This window comes from Crinia signifera, chromosome 1 (genome assembly GCF_055691185.1).
Source record: "Crinia signifera chromosome 1, ASM5569118v1, whole genome shotgun sequence".
Lineage (NCBI taxonomy): Eukaryota > Metazoa > Chordata > Amphibia > Anura > Myobatrachidae > Crinia > Crinia signifera.
In genome coordinates, this window is record NC_139217.1 from 47,359,793 (window position 1) to 47,386,937 (window position 27,145).

The following is a 27,145-nucleotide window of genomic DNA, read 5'->3' on the forward strand; positions in this document are numbered from 1 at the left end:
TTCTTTCTGAATGTTCTTTATTGCCGTGTACACAGATGAAAGCCAGCGATGATGACGACGATGATGAGGAAGACGATTTTGAAGAGGTCCCAGAGAAGGAAGGTTATGAACCTCACATTCCGGACCACCTTCGCGCTGAGTACGGTGAGTTTGCCCAGCTGTGAACAGCTTTGTCCTGGCATGTTACTGCGGCAGTAAAGTAAATAAACAGCCATTATGAAGTAATAAAGGGATCAGTGGTGTGGGTAATCTCTCTGACTGCTGCGAGGAAGTCATTACAGAGATAGGGGAGCAGCGATTGGCTGCAGATAAACAAATACTTTGTAGGTGAAGAGGCGACGGAGACTGCGGGTTTATTTCATTCAGTCATGTAGCCCTGTAGTTTAAAGCCTGCTGCTGTTACGTGCACTACAAAGGAATATTTATAAAAGGATATTTATTTCCCGTGGAAGAAAAAAACACCCCGCTTCACGCGCCTCTCTTGTAAATGGCTCTCGAATTACAGTAAATCTGTTTAATTAAATCCTATTATACAGAGTGATGCTACACCGCCCCGCACTCCATCGGAGGCTTCTGTAAAATAATGTTCGCTGCGGCTCTTCCCAGCCCGTGCTGTGCTCTTTAAAGAGACACGGATAGGGACTGGAACGATATACACTTAATGAGATTATTATGCAGGAGGCCTTTATACGCTAAACAAATAGCCCACGTGTTGTCATTCTAATGTTCTTTGAATAAAAACTAGAAAAAAGTAAATTTTCTCTTTTTATTTTAGTTTTTTCCCCCATTTTTTCTAAGTTATAAACCTTTATCTAATCATCTAAGTAATGAGAGTTTTTACGACCCTGCTTTCGGACGTGGGATTCAAAGCAGGTTCACACTGAGCGGCTTGCCAAATTCTATTAAAATAAATACCTTCTCTTAATAATATCAACAGCACACTTAGGAAAATGTAGTAGAACTATAATTCCCAGCATGCCTGGGCAGCTTTTGTGACCAACCATGGTCTATAGGCTGGTAGGGTGTGCTGGGATTGGGAGTGCCACAATAACCATAAAGCTACCGGTTATGTAGTGCGGTACATTGTAGGAGGCGGTCAGATAGGCACATCACTGACAGCAAGGTTCTGTTGGGAAGTCCATATCAGCTGTCCAATCAGAGGCATGTAGCAGAGGTCTTCAGTAATAACCGTACGTGGCATTATCAGCCAGGGATAGCACTGCGATCTGGGCTTCGGGTGGCGACTGGGGCATAATTGGGCATTCCATATCTACATCATGAGCATGTTGTTATCAGATTGCAAAACTGCTCACCTGTCATAGGAAGACGTCATTAGAAATTGTGTGAAACTACAATATTGCGAATAATATGTGACCAACTTTTACAGAGACAATAGTGGAGTTAGCGTTGGAGATGAGAGTAGAAGAGGATGATTGGGAGATGGACAGACTGATCACTGCACAGCTCTAGGGGGTGCTGAGAGTGCGGATAGGTCCTCCAGCTTTATGGAATAAATGCAGAAACCCGCTGAGCCTTTGTATTGATGTGTGGCACCTCTTGCTGGGTACGTCACCCCAATACTTGCCTATTGGTCTGTGAGCTCAGCAGTTGGAGGTTTTTTTTTTACATTTCGTAACGAATGCACTGGCATTGTGTTCAGAAATGGTGGTCAGATGGAAGGGAGTATATATTAGACGGGAGACATTGGCCATCTACTGTACATTACACAAGCATTTATGCTTAAATGGGAATGTCTGCACATGATACAGCATGGTAGATTTGGAGGAAGCAGGGTCATGGAGCGAGATAGGGAGGTTTGTCCATTCAAAATGTTAGTAAAAATAATTTGATTCCACGTCTGGGTCAGAGTTCCGTTGGGTATATTGGTCTGGTGGATTTCCAGTTCTTCAATACATCTACGATGCAGACTCCTCCACTCTCCCAATACAGGCGTTACGTGCGTCCACGGGAGATTTGTCACCAATATACTGGGGAGAAAAATATCCAGAACATTGACAGGATTATGGGTTAAGGTACTGGTGCTGTAGGAGGGCATTCTGGTATAATAGGACTTGTGCCAGAGGAGGGCCCATCCTACTGGTACTACATTTTAGTTTATCCAGTCAGATGTATGGGGGTGATCATAAATCTAGACTTCTTCAACTTTTGCATTGGATTAAGCAGTCGTGATCCTCAGTGTCGCACTTTCTTCCAGTCCTGAAAAGTACCTATTCCACGTTCTATTGCAGCACTGACTTCGTGGACCAGCGCAATCCTTAACCCACGTGTCTTACTTGTGCTGCGTAACCCCATAATAAACCGGGTTCCACCACCGCCCCATGCTGTCTCAATATCGTGTCATCCTATTTTATTTTAATTTTTTTTTAATTGCAGATTTTCATTTGGGTTTAACATGAAAAACAGTCTTGGGTTCTTTCGTGTAATAAAACGAGAATTAGTTTTAATGTTGGTGATTAGGAGATTAGTTAAGTGAGCTGTGAAGCCATTACCCATTAGAGAGTGTCATAGCAAATTAAGGCGTTTGGTATTTTTAATGACCTCGCGCAAGTAAAGACCTTATTGATATTTGAACCTGATGGCCCTGTGTCAGGAAACCAGGCTCATGTAGGAGAGGCGACTGTCTATAAGGAGCGAGGGGACCTCAGCTCTCAAACTTCATGTGGGTAAACCAAGTTTATTGTGAAATATTTGTATTGTTTTGATTAAAGATGCCATCTTAGGTTATGGCAGGGCTTAATTAGGGTACAGTGGGAGGAGTCTATTTACAGCACAAACGAGTTTATGTACTAAGCCTTGAGGAGAGAGAGAGTACTATCCAATCAGCTCCTAGCTACCATGCTACAGGTTGTGTTTGAAAAAATAATCATTTTTTTTTAAATTATCTTTATTTATAACCGCAGTAAACGCATAAAAGCAACTGGTTACAATTGAGACCGAATGTCACAGGTGACTGTCATTAATACAGGATATGAGTGATTTGTAAGACGGTCATAACACATCTATATCTTCTATATTAATGTATGTTAGAATAGCACAATATATTAATGACGGCGCAGCCAGGCTGGTTTTGGGTCCGTTCTCCGCACTTGGATTGGAAATGAGAAAACGGGCACAGTATGTGTAGACTGGAAGCAGAATATGGATGGCAGAGGGGGAGTCTATGGAAATGCCCCATTCATCAGACTGACTCGTTAGGGAGAGAGAGGTGCTTTTATGCCCTTTCATGCAACGAGGGTCTGGAAAAGTGATTATTTCCTCTGTATAATTAGGTGGGAATAAAACATGATTAAAACAAACAAGTAATTGCCTTTTGGAGACACTATTTTTCCACGGCACTGATTAAGAGTGTTGTTTACACAGCCTTATGCCTAATAGGGTCATAAATTCATCACTAGGAGTAGGCTCCACAGAAGCCAGCCATGACAGGAGCTCTTCTCCTTAGTTACGTGCACTTGTGGGGACCCTGATTTGTCGCCCTCTTATCTGGGTCAACGCGGTGTTCTATACAGCGCTGTCTGACATTGCTCTATCGTGGGATAAGTGTAGGGGAAATCGAGCACTAAATTACCTAGACACTGAAATTATTTTCCTCAGAGACCGGCCATTGTAAACTTCATCCATCGGCAAGGGCTTTTTCCGTACTTAGCATGGGGCGTTGGCCCATCTTTCCTTATAGTGTGCTGGTTCCCTCCACATAGTGAAGGCAGCCATATTGTGGGCTAAGACCACTGATGACACCTTAGATACAGGTGCCCTTTTTATGTTTTTGAATTCCCCATACATAGGACACTGGTTGTTTTCTGACCATGGTTGTGGCACCATACTATGTACGTCTGTTTCCCCTTGATACCTCTGGTGTTTCCTTGCACAGAGCTAACAGTTGCAGAGTAGGTAGCACAAGGGTTATAGACCAGGCATTTCCTAAGCTGCGTAACAATGTCTACAGCAAGTAACTAGACTGGATGAGTTGACATGATGCAAGTAGTGCTCTAGCAAGGAAACCGAGCACCTGGGTCATGTGTACAGTATATTTCCCCCCATGTTTCTGTGCCCTGCAGATTCCTCTGTAGCTGATGCTCCTGCAAATCGCAGTTTCCCTATCTCCTGCCCCATGCTCCTGCATTCTGTGTTCCCTCTTCCCCTTACACTCCTGCACCTTGCAGCTCTTTCTTCCCACTGCAGCTATCTTTTGCCTCCTGCTGCAGCTCTCCTGCTACCCCTGCAGCTCCGTCTGTCGCACTTTCTATTTCCCCCAGCTTGCACTGTCTGTCTTCCCTCAGCTGCTTGCTCTGCCTTCCCGCTGCAGCTCTCTGTTACCTTCCCGCTGCAGCTCTCTGTTGCCTTCCCGCTGCAGCTCTCTGTTGCCTTCCCGCTGCAGCTCTCTGTTGCCTTCCCGCTGCAGCTCTCTGTTGCCTTCCCGCTGCAGCTCTCTGTTGCCTTCCCGCTGCAGCTCTCTCACCACCCCTGCAGCTCCATCTGTCGCACTTTCTATTTCCCCCAGCTTGCACCGTCTGTCTTCCCTCAGCTACTCGCTCCACCTTTCTCTCATCACTGGGCAGCGCTCTCTCTTTAACCCGCAGCTCATTCTGCCTCTTTTTTGTTTCCACTGCAGCTCTTTCATTGTTCCTTTAGCAGCTCACTCTAGGTGAGATGTACCAAGCCTTAAAGTTGAGAGTGATAAACCACCAACCAATCAGCTCCCAACTGTCACTTCTCATACACATTCTGTAACATGACAGGTAGGAGCTGATTGGTGGTTTATCACTTTCCATTTTATTACTTTTCAAGCTTAGTACATCTGGCCCTCTGTCTCTTTCTTGGTAACCAGGCATTAGGCAGTGTCCAGGTAGACAATCAAAAGGTTGACAGTCGAAAGGTAGACATAAAAAGGGTCAATATCAGTTTTTTTAAAGGTCGAAGTGAGTTTTTCATGATTTAAACATAGGAAACAATGTGAAATGGATCAATTTACCCAAATTATCATAGGGAACAATGGTAAATGGCCCAAAAACACCCCTGAACATTAAAATGTCCCCCCAAAAGTACCATATGCCACCCCGCGATCAACGTGAACCCGAAGCGTGGCGAGCGCAGCGGTACGCGTCCTCCGACCTTTTCATACCCCCACTATCCACGTCGGCGTGGAGTTGAGAATAGAATAGTGTGGCGAGCGCAGCGAGCCACCGAGCCCGAAGCGTGGCGAGCGGACGCGGATACCTTCACAGTTATACGCGTCCCCTCGCGGGCTTCCCAAGTGTCCATGGCGACGCGGACACCTGTGAAGCCCGCGAAGGGACGCGTTTACCTGTGAAGGTATCCGCGTCCCCTCGCGGGGCTCGCTGCGCTCGCTGCGCTCGCCACACTATTCTATTCTCAACTCCACGCCGACGTGGATAGTGGGGGTATAAAAAGGTCGGAGGACGCGTACCGCCGCCCCTCGCGGGCTCGCTGCGCTCGCCACGCTTCGGGTTCACGTTGATCGCGGGGTGGCGTGAACTACTTTTGGGGGGACATGTCAATGTTCAGGGGGTTTTTTGGGGGTTTCTGGCCCATTTACCATTCTTCCCTATGATGATTTGGGTAAATTGACCCATTTAACATTGTTTCCTATGGGAAATCGCGGTCATCGCGGGTAAATTGAGGCATTTAACATTGTTCCCTATGGGGAAATCGCGGCCATCGCGGGTGGACCATTTAAGCATTTTTGGCCGCATACGACCCGACCGACGCGATTTTCACTGTTTTCAATGCATTTCAATGGAAAAATCGGGGGCATCGCGTCGGTCGCGTCGCAGGCCACTAAAAATTACCCCCGATGGCCGCGATTGTGGCCGTGCTAGGAAACAAGTACCAAAAAACCCCCCAACAGGGTACATGCCGACCTATGTCAACATATACAACCCGAAAAACTCATGTCGACATTTTGACCCTGTTGACTATTCGTTGTCGACCTTTTCATTATATACCTAGACCTTGTAGATCTAAAAGACCATAACCCTCTTTCTTAACCCAGCAACTCGCTTGGTCTCTTCCCCTAATGTCTCGCTCGGTCTCTTTACTTCATACATAAATAACACAATGACAAGCGGCCCTCCTCTAATACAGCGCCGGAGTCTTGTCATCACTCACACCTACCTCCTCAGTCCTGGGTGCTACACATTGCTGTATCATCCATAGTGGCGGGTTACTAATACAAGGTCTATGCCCAGAGAGAATTTCTATTAAGTTGTGAATCTTGATGTAACTGGCCAATGTCTGGCCTAACATCCAGAGGGTAAGTGCTTCCACCTGCATCCAGTGCAGTTTATGCTGTCAGCAGCACATACACAACATATAGACTGTGTTTGACAATGATGTCCGGGTCATGATAACATTGGCTGTGCTCTGCTTCCTTCAATCTGCCTGCCAGCAAGCCTGATAAATCAGGAGCAACATACTGTAAAGCGGGAAGCGTCAGGAGCTAAGAGTGCTCTATATGGTGCTTTATCTGTCCACCCCTCTTATCATCGTGCTGGCTTGTGAGCAGCTCTCACTACCTGCAGACCTGAGAAGAGCTTGGTCTATTACCATCTCATCCTTCTGCCATGGAAGATTGTGACTCGATCAGAGTTACTGTAAACCACTTGGTAGCGGCTCCAACAAGGAACCTTCTCGAGCCGAGAACTGCCTGGCTGATCCTGCCAGTAGCATATGCTTGTCTCAGAGATTAAGTACACACGGCCGGTACAGTGAGACTGCGAATGGCTTATCAAATCAGTTATGGTTCCTTTGATGATCCACTTTGGAGGACAGTTGGTTCTAGCACAAATTTATATTTGTCCCCAATTTTTCTCTATTCCCTTGTAATGGTCTTGACATGGTGGTTCCCAAACTTTTTTGAATCGCAGCGCCCTAGGGTATCAGAATGCTTGTCACCGCACTCCTAGGCCAAGTTTCTTATTCAGAAGTTTAGAAAAAAACATATTAAATTAAGTAAAACATTTTTTAGATTTCATACTCAATCGGAGGGGGTTCAAGCATTGAGTAGCAGATCGAAGCCAAAATAGGCTAACACTGTGCGATTCTTACTAACTTGACTGTATAGTCACAATCGAATAGATAGTCACAATCGCATCGTGTGTACACAGCATTCAGTTTAATTATTGTGTGTGAGACCAGATTTGTCTACATGCAGTATATTATGGTTAGCAGCCACCAAGCACCGATTTTGCCTATTACATTGACCATAAATAAATTGAATTGACCCTTGACCACCAATCCAAGGCACCCCTGCAAGTGTCCCGAAACACCCCAGGGTGCCACAGCACACAGTTTTGGGAACCACTGCTTCAGAGGCTATGGGGTAAATTTACTATGCAATGTACGGTAGGAATTGGCGTATTCGTATTAAGTCATATTCGTATTTTTGTAATTTACTAATGTGAAATGTTAGTATTTTGTATTTTACATTTTACTACCGTAACAACCTGTCGTATTTGTATTTTTACAAAAATACGAATTAATACGCCATCGAAAGAATATGCTTTGAATTTTACATTACTCCAATGTCATTTTGAAATTTACTATCGAGCCGTATTTCAAAATATGAACGTATACTAGGCGTATTCTAGTACAAGTTGTAAATTAATACTCCAAACAAATACACCACAATTTGCAGACTAGCATGTGTATACTAGGCGTATTCTAGTACAAGTTGTAAAAAAATACGCCCGAAAAATACGAATCTCAAAAATACGACACCTTTGTAAATTATGCTCCGATATATGAATGTGTCAATGAAATACTCCACTGATAACAGTCTTATTCAGTCATATACAAAATACAAATACGACTGAGGCAGTCGTATTCTTAGTAAATTCTTGTCCTATCCTGGATTAAGGTTTTTAAGACCTGCTTTGAATGTTTTTTGATCCTCACATTGAAGCTTTTTTTTGGAAACACACCTAAACAACCATCACAGATTAGTGTCTTTATAGTGTTCATTCTCACACCCGCCAACTTTAAAACCCATGCAGTTCCTCTTCCCTGCCTGGGGTGTCCCTGTCTGCTGTACTGCTTCTAGCACAGTGTGGTCTGTATATCAGCACTGATATGCAAACCAGACTTGTGCCAGAAACACCACAGCAGACAGCGACACCCCAGGCAGGGAAGAGGAACTGCATGGGTTTTCAAAGTTGGCGGGTGTACACTCATTTATATTTCAATCCATTATAATTTAATACATTTTACACAGGAAAACACCAGTCTGTTAACATTTGCTTTGTTCCTTTTTTTATTTATTTTATTTACTTTATTTGGAATTGGTAAAAAAAGAATTGTATTTGGCCAATATTGTTTTCTGTGTATTTGCTTTGATCCGAATTCAGTTACAAAACTGATTTTGTGATCTATGAAAATTAACCGTGGTGAAGAACAAAGGGTTAATGCTTTTTCACCAATAGTATAGTAAATTAATTTGTAAGCGTAAAGAAAAACCAAAAAAAGAAAATTAAATATATAAAGATGAAATACTAAATTTGTACGTCTGTATCGCTTTGTGTAGACCTCTTCTACATATATTTAGGCTCCGATTGAATGAAATATAATATTCCTTCGGTATCCGCTGTAAAAGGTACAAGAGCCCCCGGCAGACATGTCTCCGTGCTCGGAGGAAGCCCACACAGCTGTTAAGCCCGGTACATGCAGTCCCCTTTTATCTACGGCGAGTGCATTTTCACGCAGGAGCCTTTATCATCCCTTTTAATCCCACCGTTTCTGTCAGGACATAATCTCTTTCTCAAATTTACATTTTAATTACCAGACCAGCTGAACTGGCTAAAATCAATAATGTCAGCATTCTGTCTCCTATCTCCGAGTTGGGAGCCCAGCCTCTCTATTTCCCGCTATCGATTGATTTTCCCCAACACCGTCCTCTTTATTTCTCCCAGCAAATAGGTGCCATTTGGTCACTTAAGCTTTGAAAAAAAAAAAAAAAATCTTTGAGCGCGTTACGGCTGCATTCAGACATTTTAATACAATTCTTTAAAGGAATGCGCGATAGTTAAAAGAAAAAAATGGAATGTTTTTTTAGCAATTTTCTGCCATTCGTTGGATTTATACTTTTTTTTTTTTTAAGTTCACAAGAGGTGAACCGGTGATGATAAAATACAGCCCATCGTTTTACAAGCTTTATGAATGAGGCACGTGGAGCCTCGTGGTTCTGTGAACGCTCTAGTGTAGTGATAGACTGCGCACTTTCTAAAAATATCCTGAGTGTAGCGCGCATGTTGTATGTTACAGATTACATGTGGTAGGTGCTGTATTGTTCAGTAATAATGGCAGCTATTGGACGCAGGTCTTGAAGCCGCTTCACCTGCGTCAGAGAAGAAAGAAGACAAGCGTCCCGATGTTCAGAGGGGTAAGAGGGACCACAAAGGGCCGAATCCCACCTCAGCTGCTGCAATGCTGAATATCGCTCAGAAGAAGAAGGCCACCTCTGCTACCTCCAGGTATTGTGTGACAGCTACTGTCCGAGACATGCTTGTGTTACCCATAAGATAAAGGATTCACAGAGTATTGTATCAGATCTTCGTGTCCTATTAGTAGAGTTGTGGAGGTTCTCTGTCTGAGTGCTCCAAGCAGCACCCGGATCAGTCACTGCCCACTGTGCCTTTGGGTTGTGAGCCCAGGCAATCATGGGAACTGATATGGTGGAAGGGGTGTCTCCCTAATCATGCACTAAGGGGAAAGAGCTTGCAGATGACAAGGCTGATGATAGAAAACCTGAGCAAAACCATGCTGCACTGCAGGTGAGGCAGTTGTAACGTGTGTCCAAACTCTGATCTAAATTGCTGTGTAAAAAATAAAGCTGTGCAGTATTAGTAGACTACATGCACAACCAGCCAGTATTTACACTGCATGCAAAGATTACATGTATTTTCACCCCTTGCATGGCACTATGGTTTGTTCCAGATGTAAGGCTACTTGCTTTTTGTGCTGTGCTCCCAGCTCAGAATCAGCCTGTGCTGCACATCTCCGAGCATTGCAGGGAAGGTGGTCAGTAGGAAATGCTTTCTTTCTATCATGACACGGGGTGTGGGTGTGGTCCATAGATTGGCCAATAATCTTCTCTGTATGTAGAATTAGTAACTGCCATGTTACCGGCTGTTGGTCCTGTTCAGATTAATGGAAGTTCAGTGCTGCATGCAAGCAGTATTGCATTTCCTGTCTGATTTTCTAGGAGGGTCTTGCAGTAGATGTTTCAGTAGAAGAGAAGTCTCCCGCATGTAGCTGTGATCCAGCTCTGCAAGCGACACCACAAGCTGGGATTCAGCAGTGTGACAATAGGTCTGAAGGCCTATGCTTGCGATTTGGGCCCAATTTCATCCGATTCTGGCGGATTGGGATGAGAAATCGACCTAAATCGCAGGTGTATGACATCCGACCGGATCTAATGCGCAGTCCCGTGCGCATCAGATTTGAGTCGGAGGTCGGACGGGCTGCACATAAGATAAATCTTATGTGCAGCCGTCAGCAGCACATCGCGGTTGCTAACATCCGATACCACACAGGGTCCAGCAGGCGGGGTTTGGGGAGCGGCGGAAGAATTCAAAATCCTATTAAGTTTCTTTTAACTATGCTGTCTATTAAGCCACAGAGTGGGCTCTACAGGCGTCCGTCAGGTCCTCTAGTGCGCTGACCCCTGAATCAGGCCCTGTGTTTGAAGAATGGGTTGTTGCTTTATCTCCAAGGCTTATTATTAAGACTCCTACGTGCTAAGTGTTTTATTTGCACTATATCATTAAATGTCTTTTTAATACCATCTGCTAATGATGTCCGTTGTCCACCCCAGCCCAGGGGAGCCCAGCAGGAAGTGTGCAAAGCGGGAACAAGAGTCATCGAGAGCACCTGTCGTCCCGTCCGGGGTAGACCTACGCGGCTGGGGGGATGATTGGCCCACAGCTGGCACAATAATTAGGTTAGTAAACTGTTTTCCCTTTCTCAAGGAGGGATTTGGGGAATAGAGAATGTGAACTTTCCCAATCCCATTAGTATTCATTTCGGAAGCTCTTTTTTTTTTGTCAACTGGTTTGTTTCATGGGGGTCATATACTGGCCACAGAGCCGGGGTTAAGTGAGACAGGCTTATAAACTCATTTCAGGAACCTCCACTCCTTCTAATTCGCAGTGAGAAGAACAAAGTTAGATATCCCCAGTGGGCTGGAACGTGGATCTGGTTTCATGCTAAGTATGTCTAGCTGAGGCTGAGAAAGTAGAAGCCACACAGGTAGGGGCGTCGGATTGTTGCGGTGTTACCGTTATGGGGCGTTGGATGGTTGCGGTGTTACCGTTATGGGGTGTTGGATGGTTGCAGTGTTACCGTTATGGGGAGTTGGATTGTTGCGGTGTTACCATTATGGGTCATCGGATTGTTGCGGTGTTACCGTTATGGGGAGTTGGATTGTTGCGTTGTTACCGTTATGAGGAGTTGGATTGTTGCGGTGTTACCGTTATGGGGCGTTGGATTGTTGCGGTTTTACCGTTATGGGGCGTTGGATTGTTGCGGTGTTACCGTTATGGGGAGTTGGATTGTTGCGGTGTTACCGTTATGGGGCGTTGGATTGTTGCGATGTTACCGTTATGGGGCGATGGATTCTTGTGGTGTTACCGTTATGGGGAGTTGGATTGTTGCGGTGTTACCATTATGGGTCGTCGGATTGTTGCGGTGTTACCATTATGGGGAGTTGGATTGTTGCGTTGTTACCGTTATGGGTAGTTGGATTGTTGCGGTGTTACCTTTATGGGGCGTTGGATTCTTGTGGTGTTACCGTTATGGGGCGTTGGATTGTTGCGGTGTTACCGTTATGGGGCGTTGGATTGTTGCGGTGTTACCGTTTTGGGGCGTTGGATTGTTGCGGTGTTACCGCTATGGGGAGTTGGATTGTTGCGGTGTTACCGTTATGGGGCGTTGGATTGTTGCGGTGTTACCGTTATGGGGAGTTGGATTGTTGCGGTGTTACCGTTATGGGGAGTTGGATTGTAAAATGGGATCTCTACAAAAAAAAAACACGTCTTTTTTTTATTAACGCTGGGCATCCCACCAGTAGCGGTAGCCGGACACTCCTTGTTTGCCATTACTATGTTTCAAAGGAATACTTATTGATGACCGGTTGTGGGGATGGCAGCGGTCAGAGGCATCCCGAGGAAGGGAATCCCGACAGTGGTTCGGAAAGTATATTTACCTTTTCCCTGCCCCCCCTAACCCTCGCTCCCCACAGCCTAACCCTCCCAGCCAGTGCCTAAAACCCTAACCTTCCTATCCTGCCACCTAAACCCCCTGCCCCACAACCTAACCCTTTGCTCCTTCTTGAAAGTGCCTAATCCTTACCTCCCTCCCCACAGCCTCACATTTTATTTACTAAGATGAGTTCTATTGAAGAAGGGATGTTGTCCAAAGCAACCAATCAGAATCTCCTCCTTATTTAGTACCTTCTGGAAGATAATAGATATCTGCTGATTGGTTGCCCGTAGCAACATCACATCTTCAGTTGAACTCCCATCTTTGTAAATAAACCCCACTATGTATACAGTATATGTCAATGTTGGTATCATGTCTATGCCGACATTCTGAATGTCTACATTGCCTACTGCCACACCCAATTAAATCAAAAGAGAACAGCTACGACTTCAGCCATTCGCGGGCAAAAGAATCACCTAGGGCACAAACAAATAATAAAACATGCTTAGATTTATTCTAGTACAGGGTCAGGGGTCATGAGAAGCACAGAACGCACTGACAGGGTCAGGCAGTGTGTACGCCCCAATCAGGGTAACCCCCCCCCCTTTTTGGGAGGAGCGGTGTTAGGGTGCCGCGCTGTGGACTTGTTTAGTGTTCCGGGCTGCGGGGTGTGTATAGGTACACTACAGATACCTAGGTAAAATAAAGGTAATGGGGGTACACCCAGGAGGTGTCTCTACGTGCTCACAGTCGCTATATTTGATACTTAATCTGTAATGAAACGCAGACTATGGTGGTTATGAAATATAAATATTTTTTGATAAATAATGATAGTACAGGCTTTTATCATAATAATTACCGAATGGGTACAACTAAAATCTCTAAAAAAATCTAATAAAAATAATTGTTAAAAATATGTGCAATATTAGTATAAATCTCTAAGCATGAAACACTTGAAGAACCAATGCTCATGGGTAAAAAATTGAAAAACTGGCTAATACCGGTATACACAAACAAGGGGGGGGGGGGGGGGGGGGGAAGACAGCTAAAGTTAATTCAGGGTTCTCAATTGAGACAGGTACCTTGCCTTTAGGATTGGGGGTGAAGCGTCTGGGCTGCTGAAGTGCACTGCAGTGTTCCTTCGGGTCCAGCAATACTCACACATCAACTAGTTTCACCGTAAGGCTTCCTCAGGATCGTGGTATCATTACAGATTAAGGGCTAGATTCTCTAAGCTTCAAAAGTGATAAAATGGAGTGTGATAAACAGCCAGCCAATCAGCTCCTTCCTGCCATGTCACAGACTGTGTTTGACAAATGTCAGGCAGGAGCTGATTAGTTGGTTGCTTATCAGTCTCCATTTTATCAATTTTAAAGCTTAATGCATCTGGCTTATAGTCTGTCATAGGTTAGGAGAACACTTATTCTAGGGATTTGTTTCACATGTAGTGCTCCTGTATAAAGTTCCCGCCTGGGCCTCTCTCCTCTCCAGCTCTCCTTCATACTGTGTTGTTTTCAATTAGTCCTTTAGTGTTGAGCAGTGAAGGACGGGATGGGGAAAGCATCTGTTGGGCTGGAGGCTGTCCGTGGCACGGTGATTTTATTTTACAGCCGAGTTATTCAAGTCACAGGTGAAATCAAAAGCATATTTCACAGGCTGTCTTGCACTCGGTGTACGGCTGCACTTTTATGTGCTGCCATAAAATAGAGGGCACACCTCTGATCCACGCAGCTTATTACTACAGATCTGCCAAACTAACAAAACGTAATTTACTTCCAGTCAGCGTCCCGGTGAGCGCTTTATGGCCAGGGAAGATGCATGGAAATATGGAAATGTTTTCTGGAGGAAGCCGAAATAGTGCTATAAAAGCCGGATTCTGCTGAAAACTGTGCGGAGGGATCTCTCCCGTGATTAGGTTCTTCATTGGGTGATTTTTGACATGCAAATCTTGCAGTTATTCGTTTGTATTCCCAGCGGCAGTGTTGAATTTTTTTCTATGTAACTAAAGTTGGACCAAGAGTGTTACTTTGTAATTTACCTTCATTTGTGGAAATGATGCCACGGGTAACGTTAGAGGAAAGTTGTTGTTGCCATCAGCAACCAATTAGGTGTGTGCTTATGTGCTTTGAAATTTGCATTATGATTGGTTGGTAAGACTAACCTATGCATACCCAAGAGTGCTAGATCTATATTATAAAATGGCCCTTGTGGTGAGGAAAATGTGTGACACCAATACAGAACAGGAGAAAAAATACTATTAGTGAATAAAGGGATGCACCGCTGTAATGGAGGCAGTGAGGCTGGGATGCTTCGCTGTAATGGAGGCAGTGAGGCTGGGATGCATCGCTGTAATGGAGGCAGTGAGGCTGGGATGCATCGCTGTAATGGAGGCAGCGAGGCAGGCATGCGTCGCTGTAAGGGACAAAACGGAGGCAGTGAGGCGGGCATGCACTGCTGGAAGGGAGGTGGGCATGTACTGCTGTAAGAGGCATTGAGATTGTGATGCGCCACTGTAAGGGAGGCGATAAGGCTGTGCCGTGCCACGGTCAGTGAGGCTGTGCCGTGCTGTGGTCAGTGAGGCTGTGCCGTGCCGCGGTCAGTGAGGCTGTGCCGCGGTCAGTGAGGCTGTGCCGTGCCGCGGTCAGTGAGGCTGTGCCGTGCCGCGGTCAGTGAGGCTGTGCCGTGCCGCGGTCAGTGAGGTGGGGATGCGCCACGGTCAGTGAGGTGGGGATGCGCCACGGCCAGTGAGCAGTCAGTGTGGGCGATATGGGTCTGTGATAATGTTTTGGTGAAAGTTGGATGTAGGTCCGGCAGGCGGTTACACTGGGAATTGTACGGTTGTGTGTCCAATCATCTGGGATTTCTGTAATAACACATTTTATGAATATATATAGATATATACGGTCATAGATGATAACATTTATGAAAACTCCTTTATAACGTGTGTGTATGTATGTATACATATATACACACACACACACACACACACACACACACACACACACACACACACACACACACACACACACACACACACACACACACACACACACACACACACACACATAAAGGAGTTTTCAGAAATGTTATCATCTATGTCCGTGTGCTTTTCACATATAGAACAGTAAAGGAACAATAAATTGGGGCATTTTTTCCTTGTCCCCTGATTCCACAGATGGAGAGTAGGCCGTAGGGTCTCCATTAGGTGGCGCTGGGGTGCCAGGCAGCGCAGTCACTGACCGCTCTCTCTCAGAGCGCTTTATTCCCGTCACACTTCAAATTTCCCCCCTCTCCTGACAGCTTTAAGAACACACATTGACCAGCGGCTTAACTGTTTTGTGTTCTCTTCCAATACCTCATCTGCTACACAGTAAGGTTATCTCCGCCAGAGAAGTATTGACCACATACTTGTGTCGTTTAATTGCTTTCCTGGCGAGATGAATTTGCAGCTAAACTTATGTCAGGTTAGGGCAGTAGAGACATAATGCATTCGTCTATAGCAGGCGACGTGCACCCTGAGTCCTGTCAGTCGCCGGCTGTGGCAGGTGGGACAAGGCCGATTTCCACGTTTATTGATGCAGAAAATTAGTTCCAGCCTGCTGTAAACGTCATACAAGAAGAGCCCCCATGGCTGCGACCAGTGATCTGATGTGTACCTCGTGCCTCAGCAATGCCGCTGGAACTGTGTGGATTTAACGGGCTGCTTTCTCTTGCATGTTGGCCCTGCCTGCTGATTGGCTGTCACATGAGGTACCGTGTGCATGTACTTCTGTGCCAACGCCTAGTTTTTATCGGGGACAGTTAAAATGATTTTGCACACAAAATGGCGGCAGCTGGCCTGTGTTAGTGACGGGTACAATGGTAATTGTGATCTGGGACTAGGAAATCCTTGTCATCTGCAGTCTATGTATTGGCTGTGGATACTTGTTTATATGCCAAAGCTGTCTGTTTGCCTTGAGTCAATTTTTTATTTTTGTCAATTTTTTATTTTTGTCAATTTTTTATTTTTGTCAATTTTTTTATTTTTGTCAATTTTTTATTTTTGTCAATTTTTTATTTTTGTCAATTTTTTTTTTTTGTCAAATTTTTTTTCTTTGTGGAATTCAATTAAAGCACCCTATTTATCACCATGAAATTTACTTGCTATCGTGCGACAATACAGCGAGATAAGTTCCTGAATCCATGTTGTTGTTTTTTTTTTACAATTACATCCGTGAAAGCACTTATCAGGGATTTTGTGTTTTCTGTCTCTGGGCAGGTGAAACAAAATTCCCGATAAGTGCCAGTAATTGGGAATAATTGAATTGCCCCCTGGGGATCACATAGCCGTGGCTAATTGAATTCCCCCGATGTGCTCTGCTAGAGAAGAATATACACAGGCCTAGGTTCTATGATACGGCATAAATGAGACTTTGAAGTGGGGCTTTTCTAGGGTGAGCACTATGTCAGCATCTCTTATGAGACGTAGAAATCTCACATGCCTGGAGAGGCAGGGACGTCCCAATGTATGTCAGATACTGTAACTGCGTATGTAAATACGTACTGTACACACACACACACACAGAGCTTGTGTAGACACAATCACGCTTGCCACAAGGTTATCTTTTGCACCTACTACAGGTAAGCCCACACTGATGATTATGATGACTTAAACCAGGCGCATGTGCGGCGTGGATACCTGCCCAGGTTTTATTGTATTGTGGCCGTTAGCGGCACCAGAGGTGGGGTTGCAGCACAATTCAAATTCAAATAGGGGAGCCGCACCAACTGTCACTCCAAACTGACTCACTAGCGGTTGGTGCGGTTCCCCTATTACAATTTGAACTGTGCTGCAGCCGCTCCGCTGGAGCTGCCACTTGGTTGCGGTGCACTTCTATGTAGTCAGAAGGTCATTGGAGATCACTTCATGAGCCTCCCCCAAGTTTCATGCATGTACATTGCAGGTAACCGGTTTCCTTTGGTTCCCCAGGCCTATGTCTCAGCACCGATTTTGGACCCGTGAAGCAGAAGAGGAAGTGGAGAGTAAAGAATTAGAGGCCTTTCTGAAGACTCGATATATCACAGTCCCTGGCAAGTTTGAGCCTGTGGAACACAAGTGTCGGGCACCTCTACCGAATGGCTCACTGTGCGTGCGACAAGACCGGTATAAGGTGGGTTTCCCCATAACGATGCAGGGATATCAAACTAGAAAGGAGTCCAGATTTGGGGGTTTTGTTTTAAACATTTTTATCTTATGTTATTTTCAAGTGTCCGTTTCATGGGAAGATAATCCCTCGGGATGAACTCGGAGTGCCGACCAATCAGCAAGATCGGAACAGAGAGTCCAAGGAGAAGTTTGAGAAGCAGGCCAAGGAACAAGGTTTGTAGCACATCTCCATGTCCGTCCGTATCCTACCCATCGCACATTTCCAGCACGTTTCCGTGGTATTAGTCATTATGCCATTCGTTAAAGTGAAGCTTGGCCGGTTTTTCCCGTCTAAACCCCAATGGTGCGGAAACCATTTTGCTTTAATAAAGCATAGTGATAAATTGTAGCATAAGTGGCTCGGCCTAATGACACCCCAGAGTCATTAAACTTTGCCCTAGAGTCATTACCATCACTTAATTTGTGGTGAAGTATAGACCTAATGAGACTTTAGATCATTAAGCTGTTCTGTCACCATCAGCCGCATCGGGGGGCTGTCTAACTTCATTACCCATGGCAACGCGCCTGTCAACAGATTGAGGGGGGGGGGGGTTGTAAGTTTAAAAAAAATTAGTTTTAGCTTTCCAGCGAATGCAGCAACAACGGAATGCCCCATTCAGGGTGTAATGTCTAATTCCACAGTGGGCGGAAACACCCTCCATAGACTTGGTCCCCTGAATCGTTCCCATAGGTTTCACTTTTGTGCACAGCTGAATCAGAATGGAAATGAATTATGATGGGACAACTTTATAGAAGGGACAGGACCGGAGATGGGCTTTAAATGTTATTTTAAAGTAAAACGTCCTTTAATACCGCTTTTTTGAACCGTTCCTAACATTGTCATTTGTCGTAATAATATAACCGCTCCCTTTTATAGTTAGTGCCTTTTTTAAAAATATTTTTGGGAACAATAATAGTTCTTCGAGCGCAGCAAGTTACAGAGTTCAGTTATGTAATGGAACAGGGGGTAGAACCTCAGCCCCTGAGGACCGCACTCTCAGCGAACCTTAAAAGTCTCTTATTCTTGCAGTGCACAGGTCTGAAGATCACAGATAGCAGTGGTTGTGCGCTTGCTTACATCTGTCATCATCAACTGCTAAATAGGGGGCCCTTTAAAACTTTTGCTATGGGGCCCACGAATATATATTTACGCTCCTGCAAAGATGACTTAGGTAGGCACATTATAAACTATCTTTGTGACATCACCAATTACATACAGGGCCTGTTTCAGAGATAGATGCAATCCAATGTATTTGAAGTGGGCAGCCGACTGCTCACGCACCTAGATCACACGCAACCTCTCCCGCACCATGTCACCACCACCACCGGTCTCAGCCAGTGACAGGAAGCTGGATGAGACTTTGCCATCTGCAGGTCGCAGCAGAAATGGGGATTCACGGTTGACACCCCCCCCCCCCCCCCCCCCCCAAAATCGACATGCACAAAAAAGGTCAACAAGCAGAATGTCAATGTGAAAATGGTCGACACAGGAAAATGTCAACATGAGGTTTTTTGTTTTTTTTAAAGCTTTTTGAGGTGTCAATTTTTAATTTGTAACACATGGACCCCCAATTAGTGTAGCGTATCCCCTCGCTTTGTGCAAAGTGCCTCGCTCAGCACAGACTATCGTTCCTGAGATCCTTAATGAAACCATTTGTATATTGGCAACCTGTTCCGTGGCACTGTACAATGCAGGGATTACACATAGGCGGGTATCAAATTATATGCAATGAAACATCAGGAGCCAAAAAATTTTTTCCCAATGTTTCATCACTATTTTTTATCCAAACGGCCAACACTTACGAGGGGTTTTGCTTGACTATTGTCGGGTGTAATAATCTAGCCCCTGATGAAGCATTATTTATTGTATTGTATTAGTGGAGACATAGGGGGTTATTTTGGTTGATTCGCAAGGTTGTGAATTCGCAGCCTTGCGGGTCCACCAAATCCCACCTGGCGAATGCCAGACTGCCCGCCTCTTGGTTGCCAACCATTGAAAAATGTGGAAGTTGCACGCAAAGTGACTTTCAAGTCACAAATGCGTGCACACTGGGACGGAAATGGGCGGGCAGCTGACATCCAGTGATGTCAGCTGCTTGCACTCGCGCCATGGCCTCATTACTATGGGAAAGCCCATTAAAAGCATTATGGGCGTTCCCATATGGTAATGGGGCTGCCCGCCCAATTGACTGTTGACCCTTTAACTCACATCTCTCAAGGCCCCCATACACTGAGGTTGCCCATACACGTTACAATTATTGTATAAAATATCGCATCTCTGTTTTGCGATGAGATGAGATCTAGTACAAAAAGTATGTGCAGCCCAGAGGTGGGCGGGGGACGTCGCAAGCCACTGATTGGACGCAGAGGGGCGGGCAGGAGTAGCCAGGCGGCGGACTGCACATAAGATTTATCTTGTCAAATGGGAGGTCTCAGCCAATCAGTGGCTTCCCATTCATTTGTATGTTTTTTTTTTTTTTTTGCAGTTCGGCTCCTTGCTCCCCCTGCCCGGCTCTTCGCGAATTCTCAGCTCCCTCCGCATGCAGCTCCCCAGGAATTGCATGTGATAAATTGCATGCGATTTATCACATGCAAAACTTGGCACATCAATTGCCAAATCATGTGAGCGCCCTCCCGAATAAGGTCCAATGTATGGGGGCCTTTACAAACCTGAATCTGGCACATAAAGCATCAGTCAGACCAATGTTAATGTGCATGATTTGGAAGCTGACTTTATCTTCGTAGTGTAGAACGTTAGTAGCTGCAGCGTTCCCGTTCCTGCTGTATACAGGGGATACGAGGCGAGCAGGAGGTAACAGATGCACCAGTCCCTACTACTGTGCTCTCTCCGTCCCTTCCAGCTGGGAGATGACCCCTGTGGTTTAGAGATGATTGCTCTGACCTGTTAATCTGCGGTGTTCATCGTTTCCACCGGCTCATACACTAAAACAAATTAAGTGGCTATTTCTTGTGTCGCTGGCGAGGGGCGTCTGACTCTTCAGCTCTCAAATGACTTGTTAACGGCCAGGTATGCGGACAATGCAGCAGAGGTAGCTCCAGAGCCAGTCACTTGTGACATAGCGGCTCCTCGCTGACTACAGTATCGATTGCCACACGCCCTCCCAAACTGTGTCATTTTCTTTCCCCCGCGACTCAACTCTGTAACAATACAAGAAGAGGTTTTCTGGGCTCCATCAAAACGCAAGAAAGAAAAAAAAGTAGCGACTCCCCTTTCTTGGCTTTTTATTGATTTTTCTAAAAAGCTTTTAAATTGCTCCTTCATTTGACTCAAACACTCATTTTATCTGTGGTGAACGGCGGCATCTCTTCCTTGTGTTTAAACAATTGCCTCGTCCGCTCGGCTACTAAACTGTGACGCCTTATTATTACAGAGAGGTAAGGTCTTTGCATGCTGCCCGATAATCCCTGGTATCTCATTCCCGGCGCCGCAATGGTCTCGCACCGGTTCAGGAAGCGGAGACATGGTTGTAATGGGAACTGACATATTTATGGGACTGGTATAATATGGAGCTCGGCTTTGCAGTTATGATTTTCGACTCCTTAGACATTATAAGGATGTTCATGTCAATGATAATAATAGCAATAAAAAAACATGTTGGATAAATCACACCGGTATTACAGAATGTACCGGGTTAAAGGGACTTTTTGGTGGTGTCTAGTACAGGGAAATTAGATGGGCAGATTGATCACGATTGGAAAGAAATAAAGTACCAACCAATCAGCTCCTACTGGTCATTTTTCAATTAACTAGGAGCTGATTGGTTTAACTCTCCCCTATAATACTTTGGACAGTACAGTAGGGACTGTCGCCATCATGTGACAAACCCTGCTCCACTCGCATACCTACATCTTAGTAAGATTGATCGTTAGGAGAATCTGGAAAGGAGATAAATGCAATATGGGTAAGAGAAGGCAAACAATGGTAACTGTCTGAATGGTAAGCTAGAATGTTCCTTACATGATGTAGGTATAGTTTTCTCTGCCAATGTCACTTTTCACTGAATAGGTAGCTGTGTTATCACTTACCAGCGGAGTGTACAGTCTATGGCAGTCCTCCAGCTGTTGTGAAACTACACATCCCAGCATGCCTTGCCATGGTGTTCACATTCTGTAATAGCAAATATGTTGCAAGGCACGATGGGACGTGTAGTTTCACAACAGCTGGAGGGCCATAGTTTAGACATGGGGGGGTGGGGGTGTCTTAGAAGCACACCCTATTTACATGAGGTGCTATCATGCTGGGACTTGTAGTTCTGCAAAGAAAAAAAATGCATGGTGCAGATGCACACTCCATACTATTAATCAATAATAGAGGTTCTTGGTATATTAATTGGCCAAGAAAAATTTGCCCACCATCCAACTTCACGGTGACCTTATTTCTGGTGGGTCCCTAGTAATAAGTTTGAATTTGGGGTGTGGAACCCCAAAAAGGCTGGCATAAACCAGTCACCCCAGGGCAATCGTGAAGTGGGATGGTGGGCAAATATTTTTTGGCCAATTAATATACCAAGAACCTCTATTATTTATTAATAGTTTGGACATGCCTGATCTATGGCCTCTGTATCTCTCTGTATCACCATACCTACCAACCATTTTTAAAGTCTGCCCATCCAAAATGTATCAGACATTAGTTAAACCAAATCGATTTCCGTCTGATGGACAGACCCGGGTCTTGTGCAGGAAGCAGCAGCCAGGACTGTCGTCATGGTACAGTCAGGAAGTGATCCCGGCAGCACAGTAGCTGTGGTCATACGAGAGAATCTCTGTAACTGACCTATGAGCGAGGCTGATTCTCTTTGTGATCACGTAGAGCGCTAACTCGTTCTATTTCTATGACTTTAGATTGGAGAGACCCAGAACTGATGCGGGAAATCGAGCAGGCCACGGGGGAAGACCTTGGCTCATCCCGATGTCCCGGGAAGGGGAAGAAGAAAGGGAAGGGGAAAAAGAAAAAATATCCGAATCTTACGGACTTGAAGCAGAAAGCCAACACTTCCCGCTCCCGCCTGGAGAAGAAAGTCTTTAACACGTAAGATTGTTACTTCAATTCTTAGCAGAGTGTCTGATTTATAACCAGCAAGTGACCACGGTATTACGTCATGGGTTACTGAAGAACCAGCTCTCCTTACATACAAGTATTATGTAACAGGGCCACTAATTACACATCCATTATATTTCCAAAACTTTCCAGAACTGAATCTATCAAAGGTAACGTCATACTAGCGGTGTACGATTTTTTTCCTATGCACACCGGCTTCCTGTCTGCGAGTCTTCTTCCTGCAATAGCTGATAACAGAGAACAGGGTAATAGCTTAACACCACAACTGCATAGCAAATGTAAATACATTGTCATACCTACAGTATTCCATTTGTTCAAGGATTGGAAACCTTTAATATAAAATACATGGGGGGGGGGGATTTTATAAGCTGCGGTAACCCAAATACAAGGGCTAACACGGCTAAATGCGATTGTACATGTCCAGCCTCATATTTTTCCGGGAATGCTACTAGCTGTGGAAATGAAGCCATGTTCCTTAGGAATTAGGGCAGTCTTTTCTCTTTACCTAAAAATCCCTATTTTTAGGTAAAAATGGCTGGACTTGGTCCCCTGATTAATTAGACACTCAGACGTTTATAATTTGCTTAATTTCAACCATTTTTGGGTCAAACTGCTAAATGCAGAATAATGGGTTGATTGATGTCGGACAGGTATATGGGTGGGGCAGGTGTTTTTTTTTTTTTATATGGTTGAAATGTTAGACGTATTTTTTAAAGTTGCTTAAATTAAGAAAATAATTAATGTAAAAGCATTGTTATACAATCCAAATTATTCTAGACCACTTAATTATCTGGAAAACACTTACATATTTTTTTAGTGCAAATGTCAGCCTGGGTGGCCACGAATAGAAACATAGAATGTGACGGCAGATAAGAACCACTTGGCCCATCTAGTCTGCCCCTTTTTTAAACATGTTACCTCAAACCATATTTGATCCTTATTTCTTTGTAAGGATATCAATATGCTTATCCCAAGCATGTTTAAATTGCTCTACTGTATTTGCCTCTACCTCCTCTGATGGGAGGCTATTCCACTTATCTACTACTCTTTCTGTGAAGTAATTATTCCTCACATTTCCCCTGAATCTTCCTCCCTCTAGTTTCAGTGCATGTCCTCGTGTTCTGCTGCTCCTCTTCCTGTGAAGAATGTCTCCCACCTGTACCTTGTTAAAACCCTTGATATATGTGAAAGTTTCTATCATGTCCCCCCTTTCCCTTCTCTGCTCTAAACTATATGTGATTTGAATGTTCTATAATGTTAGTTAGGAAAAATTAGCCTGTACCCCAAATAGGAGCATTTTCAAAAAGCAATAAAGTGGAGAGTAATCAACAACCAGCCAATTAGCTCCTACCTGTCATTTTCCAAACCCAGCCTGTAACATGGCAGCGAGGAGCTGATTGGCTGGTCGTTTATCACTCTCCACTTAATCACGTTTTGAAGCTTGATACACCTGAATTGGACATTTCAGGTAACTTGTTTTAACATTGACCCAAGTGTGCTTTGCTTGGCAGTGTTGTTTGTACCGATGCCGAGTGCATGACAATTGCCCGGCCCAGCTGCTCCTACCTCCGTACGCATCATAAAACATGGTGTCTGACAGCTGTTATCACAACACAAATTATATGATCACACGCAACAGGTCTTAATTAACAAGTGGATAGACATCTATAGGAGTGTACTAGACATCAATTAAGAGTGCCCTTTCTCTGAGAACAAACGAGATTTAATTAGCTCTGGGGAATTGAAGGGAAATCATGCGTCCAGCTGTGGGAACTCTGACGAGGACTTAACAATCGTTGTAAATAAGATGCTCCGTGACAGGCGAATGTCATGATGGACTCAGATCTGCTCGTTGTGTTCTGAATCGTGTCATCGCTGCCCCAGCAGAAAACAGCAGGCATGTATCGCTCCCATGTTCTGCGGCGTCATTGGCCGACAGGAGTCGGAGTGATGGCACAAAACAGTTGACCAAATTGTGTTTTATGTGTCTTTTTATAGTGGCCCTTGTGTCTGAATTTGACTGATTATTGCGGGATTATTAAGGATGGGTCCTTTTAGGTCTTTCTGACTGCAAGCTGTGAACGGTCATACTGGCCTTCATTGCTTCTGCTTGATAATACCTCCTCCTCCATTCCTGCTGCCTCCTGTACTAGTCAGTCTAATACGAACTTAAATACCTCCAGTACTTACAAGTATGTGCACCTCGTAATCTGCTGCCTTAGGGCTATTATACATGCTCCTGCCGGGCGGTGAAACCCAGCACGGCCAAGAATCTGTGTCGCATTCAGAAGTTTTCAATGGTGGGGATGGCCGTAGTCCGGCAGCCGTCCCTTTCAGTGGTGGGATCCGGCTTCAACAGGGTAGCCGGGCCGTGGCCGTTCCGTGTGAATGGGCATTAATAACTACTGTGTGCGGCACAGCATCTGGCCGTACGGGGTTTCGCCGCCCGACAGGAGCCGGAGCATGTGAAATAGCCCTTACCCTTCCTAGTTAGTGTCATGCAGATTTGTGAGCCAGAAGATCAGCTTGCCATTGAAGCTTGCCCCCTGTGGCACCGGAACTGATGCGATCGCTCACGGGTTGCGGAAGATGGCATTTGCTTGCTTGATACCAAGTTGGCTGCAGGTTCATCACAGAATATATAGTAGGCAAACGCCATATACACTGGACCATAGCAGCTAATCAGCTTGTGTCTTCTTTGCTGCAGTCTCTATGGCCCATACACACTGGCAATGGCTTCTGGGACCGGCACCAACAAGTATACATACACCACTAGTGATGGGGTGGGAAGACAATGGGGGAGGGGAGCAGGGGGGCCATGCTCCCCACAACCACACATGCACATAATCAGCACTGCTCAGAAATAACGTTGGATTGTAATGTTCATTCTAGCACCTGTTACAGCCCATGCAGTTCATTTTTCCTGCCCGGGGTCCCGCTTCCTGCTCTGGTGCTACTAGCACACTCTGGTCTGTATCTCATCACCGAGATACAGACCAGATGGTGCCAGAATTACCAGGGCATAGAGCAACGCCATAGCTGGGAAAGAGGGACTGCAGGGGTTGTGACAAGTGCCAGGTGCTAGAATGAACACTAATAACACTGGCCTTTTCATCATGCCTGCAAGAATGACGGGTTAGAGTCACAATATCCCAGATAGGCGCTGACCAATGCCAGGCGGTTTCTGTCTGCTGTCTGATGCTGTGTACCGTATGCATGTTGCGCCACTCACCTTCGCTCATTGTTTAGATACCCTATAAAGGCAATAATATATAAACAAGTCATCATGGTGGCCGGGGGACAGACTTATTATCTATCAGGGCAACTGGGCAGCACCATCAGCACAGCAATCTGGATAACAAGGATGTTCTCGCCTTTGTCTAATCAGAAGCCTCCTTCTAAGGATACTTGGACGGCTGCCATTTATCTTGTAAGGTCGGCGGTAAAGAATAATGACGGAGTTGGAGTGAGCACATTAAAGCGAGAGTTCAATTTGTTTACTCCTGTTATTAAAACCTTGTTGAATTAAAACTATTTGTATGGCGGTACTTAATTTAGTTAACACGTCTAATTTGTTCTGCCTCATCTATGCAGCGTTTGGCGTTGCGATCAGTAATTAATGATACCGCCTTGATTTTATTTTTTAATTTATTTCTTTTTTTAACATACCTATAAACTCTCGGAGATGTCTTTATTCGAGGTGTTAGTACAACCGTGTTCCTATTTGGGGATAACAATCTATTTTATATTTTTTTTTTTCTTTTCCTTCCGCTCTCTCTCCTGCAGGGGATCGGTGAAACGGGTGATAGGCGCGATGAACCAAATGGATCAGAGGCGACACGAGAAGTTTGCAAACCAGTTTAATTACGCATTAAATTAAACCGCAGGAGGAAGATAAACCATCCAGCTCGCTTTTACATGGAAGACTTGTTTTAAGGACCTTTAAAGAAAAATTGTTGTAATATACATATATTTTTCCCTAATGATTATGTCTTAACTTATTTGCATAATTTGTTATACTTTGTGCTTTTTCCCTACCCTTGGAAACGTTGTACAGATTTGTATGTTTTTTTTAAAAAGGAAAAAAATAATAATTCTATGTAAAAGACAAAAAAAAAGCAAAATTATAATGAACTAGTCTATAGCACACAGTAGCTTTTGTGGTATTAGATATTTTAATTATGATTACCTTAATAACCTTTTTAAAAATAATAAAGAAAAAAAAAACAATAGCTATCTGCTCTAAAAAAAAAAAAAAAAATTAGGCATCATTCCTATTAAACAATTTCACAGATCTATGTCTGGTTTGTTCATATATTATTTTGCTTCCAAAAATGATTTTACATAAAATGGCAAATATATAAATCTACCTCCCATAGCATGTTCATAGTTGACATTACAATGGCTTAGGACAGGCATGTCCAAACTGTGGCCCTCCAGCTGTTATGAAACTACAACTCCCATCATGCCTTGCCACAGTTTTGCTCTCAGGGGATGCTAAAACTATGGCAAGGCATGCTGGGATGTGTAGTTTCACAACAGCTGGAGCGCCACATTTTGGACATGCCTGTCTTAGGACATTCTTTTGGTTGACCTAGAATTACAGAGTAATACCCCTTTTACACCGCTGAAAAATCCGGGTC

The 27,145-nt window shown here is 44.6% G+C and overlaps 1 protein-coding gene across 1 annotated transcript in view; it reads left to right on the plus strand.

Moving 5' to 3' along the window:
* The window catches only part of UVSSA (UV stimulated scaffold protein A), a 54,050-nt gene extending 27,336 nt beyond the window's left edge, over positions 1–26,714 (plus strand). The window contains exons 8-14 of the mRNA XM_083149363.1: positions 36–144; positions 9,356–9,509; positions 10,853–10,978; positions 17,207–17,387; positions 17,485–17,596; positions 22,286–22,472; positions 26,289–26,714. Of these exons, the coding sequence (XP_083005489.1) occupies positions 36–144; positions 9,356–9,509; positions 10,853–10,978; positions 17,207–17,387; positions 17,485–17,596; positions 22,286–22,472; positions 26,289–26,382 (963 nt within the window). The 3' untranslated portion in view covers positions 26,383–26,714. The remainder of the gene's footprint in view (positions 1–35; positions 145–9,355; positions 9,510–10,852; positions 10,979–17,206; positions 17,388–17,484; positions 17,597–22,285; positions 22,473–26,288) is intronic.
* The last annotated feature ends 431 nt before the right edge of the window (positions 26,715–27,145 follow it).